The 13,979-nt window shown below is 55.4% G+C and overlaps 1 protein-coding gene across 8 annotated transcripts in view; it reads right to left on the bottom strand.

Annotated features, from left to right (window-relative positions):
• The window catches only part of PTPRE (protein tyrosine phosphatase receptor type E), a 148,666-nt gene extending 135,035 nt beyond the window's left edge, over nt 1-13,631 (bottom strand). For 4 of the 8 annotated variants that reach the window (XR_009404034.1, XM_059398812.1, XM_059398816.1 and 1 more), the window contains exon 1: nt 13,359-13,630. Coding sequence is in view for 6 of the 8 variants with exons in the window: in XM_059398812.1 (XP_059254795.1) it covers nt 13,359-13,411 (53 nt within the window). In the remaining 2 variants the exon portion in view is untranslated. Of the gene's footprint in view, nt 1-13,358 lie in introns of all 8 variants that reach the window. The other 4 variants (XM_059398817.1, XM_059398813.1, XM_059398810.1 and 1 more) reach the window with 1 other exon arrangement.
• Nucleotides 13,632-13,979: the final 348 nt, after the last annotated feature.

The raw sequence follows: 13,979 nt of genomic DNA, 5'->3' as shown, positions 1-13,979 counted from the left end.
GACCCCTCTGAAGCCTCTGTGGAACACGGAGACGGTGCTGTCAGGTGGGGTTTTCTGGCTGTTGATTCTTCACAACAGCTCCTCTGTAGCAAGCTCGGCTACGGTTGCAACAATGACCCCTAACTTCTCGATTTAAAAGGTATCTATTAACCAAGAGTTTTTTAGGAACAATGAAAGCACCAAGTTAAGAGGATTGTGCCTTGTCTTCCATGGTCTGTTACCCAGTGGGACCCTATGAACACTCGCCCAGGCTGCCCTGGCTAAGCCCGCAGTTCTCGTGGCTTGGGTTATTAAGCGCCGTGAGTACGGCCAGGGGAGGTGCGCAGAGGGAAACATAAGGACTGCGGGCCGATGGCGAAGTCCGGCTGACCTGTCCCCCGGCTATGTGACCTTGTATCTTAAAACTATGTGGCCCACCTTCCCTTGGCCTTTCTGACAAGAGAAGCCCTGTCCGTGCCCCCAGAATTCATCCCCATTGAAGGCACCAACTCTTCCTCAATAAAAACCCTTCACAGTTCGTTCTCACATTTGTTCCGACACCCAGGTTCCCAGAGACTTTTCTGCCTGGTGCACGGTGCTTAATGTGATTTTCAGGCATCTCGATGAAGTGTTTAAACTTCCCCCCAAAATGCACTGAAGCCCTCCCGCGGGGAACTCACCCCCTGCGGCCAGACAAGGCAGTGTTCACACAGAGTTCCGGGGACCTGCTCTGCAACCTCAAGGCCCTCGGCGTCCACCCACCAGAAATCAGGCGGGGGGAAGGAGCGCCTGGAAGTAGGCAGAACTGCCGGAGGGTCAGTCCCCCCCCGCCCAGACCCATCCAGCTCCTGCCAGAGATCAGGGGAGACGAACCACGTGAGACCGTGGACTCCGGGGAAACACACTGAGGGTTTCAGAGGGGAGGGGCGTGGGGGGATGCGTGAGCCCGGTGATGGGTATTAAGGATGGCACAGATCGCTTGGAGCACTGGGTATTATACGCAAACCATCAATAATCGATAAAATAAAGAAAATGGATCAATAAAAAAAAAATTTAAAAAGGAGATACCCAGGAATAAAATGCATGTGATTGGACATGACCTGGAAGAAAGACTGTCATTCCCCTAGAGTTGGTGGGGTCCTGGGAGAACTTTTCTCAAACAGAAACTCTCTACAGAGCCCTTCAAAAGGATTCAAAATGATTTTCAATCAGAAACAAAAGGGCAAATCATCCCATTGTGCTATTCCTCACAGACCTGCAGCACTGGCCCCGGGCACGAGGGGTGGGGGACGCGGACTCCCCGTCCCCTGGACTCGTCACGCGATGAGGCAACTGGGTTATCTCCTTGAGACTGGGCAACAGCAGGGAGAAAACACTGGCTAATTCTCGGACTAGCTTTCCTATAACTCATTTCCAAAGAATGGCACGCCGGCGGCTCTGATGGGTGAGCGACCCGCTCTCGAAAGCTGCCAGAGGCCCAAGGTGGCCGAGCCACTGGCAGAGCCACGGCCGGAGCCACGGGAGCCACGGCCATGGCCGGAGCCACTGCAATCACCCCATCAATTCTAGTGTCCCGTCTGCAGGAGCGGGAGCCCGGCAGGCTCTGGGGTTCTGGAAGAAGACGCCCTAGACGTGAGGCTGTGAATGGGGAAAACCAGACGGGGGCAGGGGGGAACGGGAAGAAGGAAGGGGAGCTAGGGAGGGGCCAGGCCCCGACCACGGCCCCAGGCCACCCCGTCTCTGTGATGCTGCCGCCCCCTTCCACGTTGGCCTCGGTCTTCCTTGTACGCTAAGGTCAGGAGCAGAGTCACAGGAGCGCGCTGACCGCGAGACCGACGATGGCGGGCTTTAAGAGAAAGGCTGGTCAGAGGGCCCCGCACTCAGGTTTCATCTGTGGGGCTGGCTCCAAGGGCGGCCACTTGGTCGTGAACACCTCAGTGGCAAGAGGGCCCCCAGGGAGCACACACTGGTCAGGGTCTGCACAGCAGGGGACAGGGACGGGGTCCCAGCACCAAAGCCATTCTTGGCTCCCCCCCATGACCCAAGGGCCTCAGGGCCGCCCACGATGAGTGCCCCGGGCCCACTCGCCACACACCATCTCCACGACCAGCCTTCCGGGGGAATCCCAGGGGCAGATGCTTGGACAGACACGAAGGCCAGGCCCCAGGGGAAGGAGGCCGAGCGGGTCTTGGGGATTTTGTTTCCCACACCCGGCAGGTCTCCCACTGGATCTGCTGAGCGACGGAACGCATGGATGGTGTCACGACGGTGACGACGCTGGCCGCCCCTGAGGCTCGGAGCCCGCCGGGAGCAACCGGCGCAGAACCCCCGCCTCAGCTCTCTGCTTCTTTGGTTCAGGCCTCGTCTGCCGCAAGCTGTCCTCCATCTAAAAGCCACCTTTCGGGGTCGCCTGGGGGGGGGGGGGGGACTCAGTCAGTTTAGCATCTGCCTTTGGCTCAGGTCATGATCCTGGGGTCCTAGGATGGAGCTCTGACGCCCTGCTCACTGGGGAAGGGGGGGTCTGCTTCTCCCCCTTGCCCCACCCCCACAACTTGCACATGCACGCGCGCTCTCTCTCTCTCAAATCAATCAATCAATAAAATCTTTATATTAAAATGAAAGCAACCCTTTGAACAGGCCCTGGTGAAGTCACTAACATCACATGGCATGTAATCCGTCGCAGCTTTCTGCCGGGACAGAAGGGGCCAGAGGAAGGTTATGGGAGAGCAAAGAGCATCAGGAGACTTGCCAGGACGGAAGCCTCTTTCGATTGAGACCCTCAGCTGGTCCCTTCCTGATGGCCCCACTTGGGTCCCGAGAACGGTTGGCACCATCCAGCGTGTCGGTCAGTCCTGCGAGGCATCCATGCCTCCCTCCTGCCCACCGCCGTGGCAGAAAGTCCTGACCTCATTCCTGGGCCCCTGTGAAAGCCCCACTGTTCTCCCTGGTGTTGGGATTCCCAAGGGATGCTTTGGAAGACACGCAACTCCCCAACGTCACTGCACACACACACTGGGACCTCCCAGCGGAGGAGAGCCCCAGAGAGCCTGTCGTGGCCCCGCTCTTCACTCCCAGCCCATCCCCATCCATTCTACGTGACAGCCCCTCCCTCCTCAGAGCTCTCCATGGCCTCCCCCAGCCCCAGGATGGGGCCTGGGCCCTCCTCAGGTGAAGACCTTTCCCAGGCAGGCTGGGTGTCCCCCCATCACTGTGCTCCCTGAGCAAAGCTGGGGTCCACCTCCCTGCAGGCTCCAGTGACCCCCACACCCTTCCTCTACCTTGGGGACCACTGGATGCCTCCGTGGACTTAGTCCCCACCCTGCCCCACCCCCTCTGGGTCTGCATTTCCTCTTTTCCAAAGCAAGCCTAGTGCTCCTCTGGCCTTGCATGGTGCAGTGTGCGCAGCAAGTTCACGTACGAAAAGACTCAGAATAGGACCGTCCAGAGCAAGTGCTAAAATAGCAGCTACTAGTATTGTCACATCTGCTGCTTTATGTACGGCCATGACCACTCCCCACCCTTCTCACTGAATATCAGACATGGAAAAGGGGGGTGCTGCCGGCTCCACTCTGGGCTTTGTGTCTCCAGACTTGGTGGTTCTCAGGTCTGAATTTTTAAAACGATGTTAGGTCCCAGCAAAGGGGTCAGGGATGCTCATGCTGTCTGCCCAGTGCCGTAACTGCACAGACAGAAGCAGGGTGGGGGTGGGGGAGCCCGGCCGCCGGCCATGTGGCATTCACACCGTCTGCTCCTGAGACCTGCACCCCAGCCTCGGCCCCAGCTGGGTCTCAGGCTACGCCACCTGCCAGATGCCAAGCCACGAAGGAAAGCATCACCTCTTCAAAATGTTTATAGATCCCTGCTGCGCATGCAACAATGGATTCCATTACAAAGGAGAATCACCAGAATCGACGTCATCGATTCCCATGGCCACTGGCCATCCACTCAGGATGTGCCTTTCCATGCCACAAATAATAAATCACTGGCTGAACCAAAGCATGCCAGACACACACACGCAACGGCCTCCTAAGATACCCCTTGGAAGCACTTTGCCAGGCAGAAACCACAGAGATGGATGCACAGCAGTGAACCAGTGAGCCTTTGGGTCCTGCTCCAGGTTAGAGGCCCTTCCACCCAGACAGACAGCTAAGATGGGCTTTCATCTCCTGGAAGCAGAAGCAGGGCCTCCACGTCCTGAGAACCAACCCCCACCCCACCCCCCCGCACCCACCACACACAGTGTGTCGGACACAGGAGGGAGGATGAAGGGTCGGTCCACCAAGGCAGTGAGAATGGGAAAGGAGGCGCGTCGGCGTCGGGACCGTGGCACCTGCACCAGAGAATGTGACCCTGGACAGGTCTCAGGCTCCTCGTCACAGCTGGTGACACACATAGACTCTATACAGGGATGTCCAATTGTCCACCAAACCTCAGAGATGCCATGTAAGGTGAAAAGGGAGAACCGGCTTTGGGTTTGGAGGAACTGAAAGGCTGGTACAGAAGAGATATTTTCGGTTACTTACGAGCAAGGATATTCGGCCATGACTAGAAATGAGTTTGGACCTGCAGAGGCCAATGTGGCCCACCCATGGAGCTGACTCTCACCGCACTTCCTGGCCCTTCCGATGACAACCGCCATAATTAAATGACTTCTTCCATGTTACCGTGTTGGGAACGCCGTCCAGTACCCACAAATGTACACGGTAACCAAAGTTTTAGTAAGAAAAACTACAACGGTTAACACAGTGAAGCCCGGACATCATCCCTGCCAATGTGAAGAGTCCCTAGTAGAGTCAACTGCCTGTATTCGAGAAGTGTATCTGCCTCCCCTAAGGCACCTCAAACTCAGCCCCAAATCTGAGGCCACCATCTCTTAAATCTGGGTCTGGTCCAGATGTATGCAGTCTTCCTTAGCTGAAACCTGGTGGGCTTTGGTCAGGCAAGACTTTCTCAACACTATAAAAACCAAACCAAACCAAAGCAAACCAGAAAGCCTGTGTACACACATGCCTTCTCCTACAGAATGAATCTGCAGTCTTCCTCAGAGTCTCCATGGCGGCCATGATGTCCAACAGGTTAGAACTACTACTGCATCAAGCAGACCCACCTTCCTCAATGGCCGAAGAGGGTTTGGAAAGTCACAGACTTTCCCAGTCCTCTTCTCTCATCCCCTCCGTCCCTAGGCTCCAGATGTGCCCCCAGACACCTGCTGCTCCCCAGACAGTACATGTCACTCCTCACTTCTGGACAAGTGCCTAGGAGCCCTTCTGTCTTGAATGTTCTAGCCCTGTTGGCAGCCAAGAAAATATCCTTGGAAACCAAGCCTGTTCTACCTGGTGAACCCCCTCTGGATCCCCTCTGCATGCCCACCTCTGCAAGCAGCATTGCATTTAACACACCATGGAGGTGATGAGTTCTTGCAAGCCTCCCGTGTCCGTGGGAACAACCATAGGGTAGGCATTGTGATTTGGTTTTACAACTTCACTACTAAACACAGAGCACGTACACTGTAGGTACTCATCACACGTTTAACCTCTCTAACTGTCCCTTCTAAGTGACCTTACAGGCTCTTGTAAATACTACACACATTCGGTGAAAACCAAGAAATATCCTTTGAAAGAATATTGTTGGCTCGCCCAGAGCGGGCCTTGCTTGGCACGAAGCAGTACAAAATCATTAAATGTCTGGCTCTTGCATTCTTATGTGACATTGGGCCAACATCAGGCCTTTGCTCAACGGAATCTAAATGGGCAGACAGATAACATCTCCAATGGAAGGCTGAACTTTAGCTGATGTTCGCAACATTAGCAAAAAGTAATTTATTGAATTACTTATGGGCTTTGTAACTGCTGCCACCAGCTTAGGGAGATGGACCGCTGAGTCAGCCTCACTCTGAAATTAAGGACAGGGTTGGGTTCCTGTTTCAAAGGATTTTTACGTTGAGTACTTAAACATTCAGCTGTTTATGAAACCAAAGCTATTCCCAGAGCCAGAAAAACCACATCCTGGGAAAAAAAAAAAAATAGCACTAATTATAAGGAATACTTTTACTAGTAACAAGGCAGGGTTGAGGATGACTTGAATTAATGTGGCAGCAAAGGCCAGTTGCTGTTTGATTAGCAAATGTCGTGGGGCAGACAAGATTGCATGGGGCGGGGGCGGGGGGGGGGGGGGTGGAATCTTTACCTGTTTAAGAAGCTGGAAAACTGATCTCTTCGGAAGAGCATTTGCATGGTTTCTAGTCATTAAAGCAGGTGCCCTAAGGCAACATTTTGTTAGCCCAGATAGAGTTCCTGTAAATCCCTGAATGTAATAAAGAGACCCAAATTTTCTGGCTTTTGTCCATTTATACTAATTTTGTCCTGTTACTATGGGCAAGCTTCGGCTTCAGAGACTCCGTGTTTGGCTCCGATTATTAGCTCTGTGAGCTGATGCACCAAGCATGGCACCCCTTCGCCCTCTGAAACTGCCCTGGCCTGTTAACTCTTGACCACACAAGTCTAGGCTCGCCAGCTCCCACTCTGGGTTGAATTTGGAGGTAGCTGCAGATGACAAATAGCAAAAGAAGAAACCTCGGTATCTGAGAGCCTGTGTCTCTCCTGCTGAATCTGTCTTTCTCTCTTCCTCTGTGTCTCTCTGTGTGTCTCTCTTTGTCTCTGTTGCTGTCTCTCTCTCCTCTCTTACTTTCTCTTCTGTATGTACTACAGTGGAGAAGCGCACTCTAGACGGGAAAGCTCTGGGAAGAAATACGGACATCTGTGGGAACGGTTCTGCGGAATACGGAGCTCTCAGCTTAATTCACTAGCACCTGTTTCTGGAATCTAGAAAATGAGCAGAGAATTCTGTAGGAAGCATCTACAAGGTTCTACTTCATCTCCAGGAGAAAACATGGGACCGCCCAAGACCCCTCCGATTCCACCTCCAAAAGAGCCCTGCCTTTCACTGCCTTCTCCTCGTCTGTCTCCTTCAGCCCTTCGCCCTGAGCCCCGGAACGGGAAGTGAGCGAGCACCAGACCTCCGACATGAGCCCACTCCGGAGTCACAGCCTTTCCCATCGCGGGACTTCCACCTATGCCATATTTTACACAACAGAATAAAAGCTTTATCCCATGACAAGAATCCAGACAAGCAGACAGGGAGGGGGGTGGTGAGGTGGGGGTTGGCCTCAGGGCCATGACATCAAATCAGGCAAGTGGGTGTCTACCTTTGAGGCTGGCCTTTTGAACTGGAGAAGAAAGGAAGACCAGAGTGGCCGCAGTTTAACGAGGAACCTGCCAGAACAGGAGCTCCTGCTTCCCCAGGCTCTGCGCCAGGGGCTACGCCCCCACCTTCCACGGGCACTCGAGTGTGTTGGCAAAGGAGTCCGGGCCAAGACTGCCGAAAGCCAGGGAACAGGCCCACGGAAGTCCTACTACGGAGAAACAGCCTGAAAAATCCGAAGTCTTTTTGGAGTGAGAAACAAAATAAAAAGGCTTCGTACAAAGGTCACTTTGAATAATACATTGTAATCAAGCGGCCACGTGATCGGACATTCTAAAATCTTGAGTGAGGAGAAAAATGGAACTAATTTGCTCCCTGGTACAAAAATCTGTGACTAATGTTCAGCTGGAAATGTCCAAATAGATCTACGGACATTAATAACCAAAAATTATGTCTGCGTTTATAGAACGGGGATTAAGTGACTCGCCCCGAGGACAAAGCAAGCGCGGCAAAGGAGGACTAGGAGCCCCGATGCTGCCCGGCCCTGACCGCAGCCCGGCCCTGACCGCAGCCCGGCCGTCCTCGGGATACGGCCACTGGCCATGGGCTCACCGGCGAGCTGTAGGCTGGGCTCCCTACACATGACCTCGATCCGGCGACACGAAAACCCTGTCTGGGAAGTGTCACTGCTCCCGTTAGAGAGATTAGAAATCTCGCTGAGAAAGGGTCAGCCACTTGTCCAAAGCCTCCGTGCCACAAGTCTCAGTTGGACCCCAGCCTCCATCCTGATGCTCTGCGCTCCGAGCCTGGGATCGAGAACCTGGTACTGACAAGCAAAATCCCACTAGCTACATGTGTTGCGGGTGCTCAGACAAAGTAAAATCCTCAGGGGGACAGCCCTCTGCAAGCATCCTCCAGTGCCCTCGGCACGGCTCCCAGTCTGTCTCTTCCATCCGCCACTGTCCACACGTCACATCCAAGGGCTGGATGCCGGGGTGTCCCAGGCATCACACAGAACCCCCCCCCCCCCGCCCCCCGCGCCAGAGAGGACCACACAGCCTTGGGAGCACGTCTGAACACTGAGCTCCCACTCCAGCATGAGCCACCTGCTGGATCGAACTCTGACCTACTGGTCAGAAGCCCAGTCTGGGGTCTAGCCGACAAGTTTTCCTATCAAGTCTTCATTCTCCACCCAAGAACCATTGCCATCAAAATGCCTGTCCAAAGAAACACATCAGGCTTTTAGCACATAATCAAGGATCTCCCCCTGCCCCGCCCCCCGCAAACTTTTCCTCACCTCCTGATGGAGTTCATATTTGTTTCCGGGCAAAAGAAGACTTTTCTTCATCCTTTTGATTATCTCATACAATATACACTCATGGGCCATATGAATCAGAAAGTCTTGATTTGTTTTTTTATTTTTTAATTTTTTTTTAAAGATTTTATTTATTTATTTGACAGAGATCACAAGTAGGCAGAGAGGCAGGCAGAGAGAGAGAGGAGGAAGCAGGCTCCCCACGGAGCAGAGAGCCCAATGTGGGGCTCGATCCCAGGACCCTGGGATCATGACCTGAGCCAGAGGCAGAGGCTTTAACCCACTGAGCCACCCAGGCGCCCCAGAAAGTCTTGATTTGTATTGGAAAGATCTTTTAAAATAGGCATTCTTTTTAAAATATTTATTTGCTTCCCATTTCATGGGGAAAAATAGAAAAGTTGTTTGCCTGAAACACAGTGTTAACTTTTTTCTATTTCATAAGCGTCATCAGCCCTTTTGAAGTATTTGTGGAGTTGAAAGTTGAAAGAAAGGCATAATGCCCACATTTCTGGCTTTGAGCCGGGTGCTGTTCAAGTTCAAAGAGGCTGTGAACCACATCAAAACTCCCCTAGTAAAACACCTGGATGGGGCGGACCTTGACAAATGACATTTGGGGAACAGCAGCCAGACCAAGAGGAGAAAAGGAAGTTGGCTTGGTAATCCCCAAACTAGGGATCACCCGGCCTCCATCTGGCAGAAACCCCCATCACGCTGCACCTGTGTCTGCTCAAGGATTAGTAACATTCAGCGAAACCCCTATTAGCTCAGAGGAAGCTGGTCCAAAACCCTCACCTGCTAGAATATCATCCAGCACTCTGCTCTGGGGAAAAATACAGGTGACAAACGAATGTGAAGCTCCCCCTCCAGAATAAAGTTTGGGTTGCTGTAGGGTCAGTCAGTATTCGAAAAGTAAGCATGCGCAATGTTCCCACGAGCCACACGTTCCTTTCGGTAGCTCGGGGACCCAGAGCGGAGAGCACTGTGGTGAAGGGATGAGCTGGGCTCGGGAGGAGACCCCAGCCACGGACTGAGCCCCTCCGCGTCAGCACAGACGCGTGCAGCAGCCACGACGAGGGTGAGGTTGGTCAGTGCGCGGGAGCCGCGGGAGCCTCGAGGGGCTCGGAGGTGGCCGAGGGCCGCACTTCCCACCACCAGGTGTTCCACAGCCGGGGAATGTGTCGGGGGTGGTCCTCAGCTCCTGCGGCTGAACGCTCCCTTCTTGAAGTTGTTCTTCGGAGCCTGGGTCTACACCCGGGTGCTAGCCCACCCTGCTGCTGGCCTCTGGTTTAGCTCCCTTTTGTGCTGTCTTTTCCACAGACTGGTTTCATTTAGTCTACAAGCACAGGGTCATAATGTGCATAAAAAAGTGCATTCTGGCCCCATAAACCATTCTAACACGGAAGAGTCGATGGTGCGTGTTAAAGGACAGACTTGGTCTTGAAGTGCAGGTAAGTGGTGGCATTATGAGATTAAAACCCTTCATTGCATGAAATTTACATAATTATTCAAATTATCATGTAAAAAATAAAGTTAGCTAGCACGTCACACCTTATTGATTTGACCTAAAGCTTTGGATGACATGCAAAACCTATCTATTAATATGAGTTCTGACTTGGTTAATTTATTTGTTCAAATCGGTTCCTAATGCATGCAATGCACAACTTTAGGGTTTTAGCCTGACACGATTTCCCGAGGGTCAGTCATCTGCCTTATACTTTATACGGATCACCTGTCACTCTCAGAATAGCCACGTGCAGTACAGATTCTCACTCCCATTCTACAGAGAACACTGCGGCAGCAAATTTGGAGAGCTTAGGGAAGGTCACACCGGAGCCAGGATTCATGTCAACACATACCTCAACTTCAAATCCAAACTCTCAAAGACACACCTTCTACCCTAAGAGCATTGACCAGCTGGTGGAAGAGAGAAACTATTTGAAGAAGTCAGGCGGACACAAAATTGAGTCTGATACGTGCTCTAGGATGGGTAGAGTTAAGTTTCTATGGAACTCAAGGGAAGAGAGATTTTCTTAGGTGGAGGGGTCTGGAAGGCTTTGAGGAGCCTGAGGCATTTGAAGTGGGCTGTGAGGTGTAAATAGGAGTTTCTAAGATGGAAAAAAAGGGGAAGGAGATTCAGAGCAGCCTACGTCTGAGGATCTGGAAAGCAGGGGGTGGAGGGGGAGTGCCTTCGGGAGCAGCGAGCTATTGGTTCACTAGGACAGAGCCCACCAAGAGAACTGGAGATGCTCTTGAAACGGACAGTTTTTTTCTTACCGGTAATCAAATATTAAGAAGGCCCGTCTTTATCCTAATGGATACATTTGTTCCTATTTTGATCGCAGAAGCTCTGCAAGTGTAGCTCTTGGGGGGAGGCTTCCATGGAGTTCCCTCCCTGCTTCCAAACCTGCCTCCAAGAGGTCATTTGGAGTCTGCCTGGTCCAGCTCAGTCATTTCGGCACGTGCTCAGTATCACCAGAAGAGCTGGCCACAAAGTCCTAGATGGACCTCTCTCATCTCTCCATGACCCAGTCCGATCCGCACCACCAGAAGTGTGCGTCTGCCTACCGACCACGCGGACATCCAGTAAAATTCATCCACTTCAGAGATGAACTCCTAGAATGTTCCACTTGGCCGTTTGTTCATCTGCCCAATGACCCTTATGAAGAGCCTACTGGTGGGTGCTCGGGGAAACTCCAATCCAGCCCGTCTTTCCAAAGCACTGGGGAGGCTGGTGTGGCCAGATGGATAACATGAGGAAACAGTGGGAACATGTTGGGCTGGTGGGGGTTGGGGTTTGACTTTGGGAGCTGTTGAGTTGGGGCAGGGGATATTCCAGAAGAAGGGTCAAGGGGGCAGCTGGGTCTGGGAATTACCGAGGAGTGGTCTAGACTGGAAACTCACCTCTGACCTGCAAGGAGGGAATTTTGATAAAAGGAGGTACCTTGGACAAGGATGACAGTCGTAGAGACAGCGCCAAGAGGATCAGTAGGGCGTAGTGTGAAGGAACCATAGGTTTTGACTAATGGAAACTCACTCCAGCTTCATTACTAACCACCCAGCAACTGCTGTGGGTTTCCAGGGCATCCGCCTTCCCTGTGCCCCTCACGCACCTCCGGCCCCCACATCCCCTCCCACCGCTGCTGCAGCCCTGATCAGGGGTTATTGATTTGCACACACGTATGAGAAGTGGCCTCTGTGCACAGCATGGGAATGAGGCTACAGTGCCCCATGCTCACTCTGGACCTCCCAGGGGTCCCAGAAGGGTCACGGTGACAGTCATTCCCTCATCCCCATCTCCCAACTGATTTGGTGCAGGAGGTTGATGTGATGGGCTTTGGTATGTTTTCAAATCAAAATCATGGATTCACGCAGTGACCTGGCCTTCTCCAGGCACCACTGCAGCCCCCAGCTCATGTCCACATACTGGGAGTCTAGGTCTTTTTGTTTTTGTTTTTTCCCTCGAAAAGAGGGAAAGAGCCATGTCTGGGAAGGACCAGGTGTCCTCTGACAGCGTGGTCCCATCTCTCGTGCCTGTTCCTATGTCAGCAGCAGCCTTTTCCTCCCTGAAGGCCCAGAGCCTGGGCTCAGAAAGCACACACCCCAGCGCTATTTGCACACAAATCTCTGTCCCATATCAGGCTGATGACCATGGCCGTCAGGAACCAGCCTTAGCCATCCTGTGCCCCCCATCATGTCATGCCCGTGGCATCCCCTCCTTTGGCTTAGTGCATGGGTTTGGGAGACACCCCGCACACATCTCCCTCTGTTCACCGTTGAAACGGGAAGGAGTCTTTACTTCACAGACACAGAATTCCACCCATTGTGGGGACACAAAGACCTCCAGGCACTCCGGGTCAAGGGGCACCTGGGATCAAGAGCTGACCGAACACAGACCCGCTGATTTCTAAAACACGCCACCAGCCTTGGCGGGCCACCATTCAACTCGCTCTAAACACAAGCACAGAGCCTCGTTCTTTGCTTGAGTTTCCCGCATTGAAACTCAGATGGAGAGTGGTCCTGACTCCAGACAGATCGGTACAATTCTGCAATCGGAACGTGAACCTTTCTAGAAAGGTTTGCCCACCAGGAAGGAATTTAGGTTAGGTCCAGGAGCGTCTGGCAGGGTTTGGCTCTGCCTCTCTACCGGATGGGTCTTCCAGCCTTTCCCATTTGGTCCCCAGGAGCCGGCAGGCGTGGCACCGGGCTGACCTCTGGTCCAGGAGCTCTGACAGGTCAACCACACCACTGACACTGCAGATCCTGGCGCTCCTGTCTGGGCTAGGCGGCGCGCTCGCCACCGGGGGCTCCTCCCGGCAGCATGTCGGAGACCCCTCCCGGACTCCACGCTCCCCTCCCTGCGAGGCAAGGGCGCGGGACCCTCGGGGCAGCATCGGAACTGCGGCCCCCGCCCCTCCCAGACTGGCGCAACTCCGAGTCACTTTCTCAGAAGGCTCCCGTCTCCACCTCTGCACCGTGTCGCCCTCCAGCACACCCTGCGGGACCCCCTCGCGCTCTCGCCCGCTTCCACCTACGTCCCTGTCACCAACCCCTGGCCCGTCGCCACCCGCAGACACGCTCTCTGTGTGCCGTTTCCCGAGGGGGAGCTCGGGAGCTGCCGAGGCGGCGGCCAAGTCCGGCGGCGGGTCCCGGGCGCCGAGGCCAGGGTCGCGCGGTCCCCAGCCTCCGGCACCCGGCGCGCCGCGGGGCCGCCAGGGACCCGGCTCCGGGAGCCCGCACCCGGCGCGGCCCCTCCCTCCCTCCCGCCGCGGCGGCCGAGGCGGCGTCCACGGCCTGTTCCGGCCGCCCGGGGCGCACGGCCACCCGAGGGGCGCACGGCCCCCGCCCGCACCCCGCGCGCGCTCACCTCGGGGGGGCCGGTCCGGTCGCGCCGATCGCGCCGCCGCGGCGGCTCCGCATCTCCCGGGCGCCCGCCCGCCGCCCTCCGGGGCGCCCCTCGGTCCCCGCCGGCGCGAAGGACGGTGGTGGGGACGCGCGGAGGCCGCGGGGTCCGGGCGCCGCTGGCGCCGCCTCCTGCCGCCCGCAGCCGAGCAGGAAATTTGTCCGGCCGGGTCCCGCCGCCGCCTCCGCTCCGGCTCGGGCTCCGGCTCGGGCTCCCGCTCGGGCTCCGGCTCGTGCTCCGCGGCGGGGGCGGGGGCCGGCGCAGCGAGGAGCGGGGGCGACGCCTGGTGTCCGGCGCGGGGAGCGCAGCCCGGCGCCCGCCCCCACCGGGAAGCCCCCCGCCGGCCTGCACGTCCGTTCGCCCAGGCCGGTGCCCCTGCCGGGGAGGCCCTGGCCGGGCCCCCACTGCCCGGACGCGGGCGCGAGCCGAGGGTGGCAGGTGCGACGCGCACTCCTACAGGCGGGAGAGGCCCTTCCTACTCCCGCCTTGGCCCCGGGCACCAGGAAGTGGCCTGGCTGGGGATGAGCCTCGGCTCCTGCAGTCGGTACAGGGGAGCGCGGGGCGCCCTGCACCCCTTCTGGCTCC

This window comes from Mustela nigripes, chromosome 4 (assembly GCF_022355385.1).
Source record: "Mustela nigripes isolate SB6536 chromosome 4, MUSNIG.SB6536, whole genome shotgun sequence".
NCBI classification, from domain to species: domain Eukaryota; kingdom Metazoa; phylum Chordata; class Mammalia; order Carnivora; family Mustelidae; genus Mustela; species Mustela nigripes.
The sequence above is the reverse complement of the archived record's forward strand: the minus strand, read 5'-3'. Positions and strand labels throughout refer to the sequence as shown.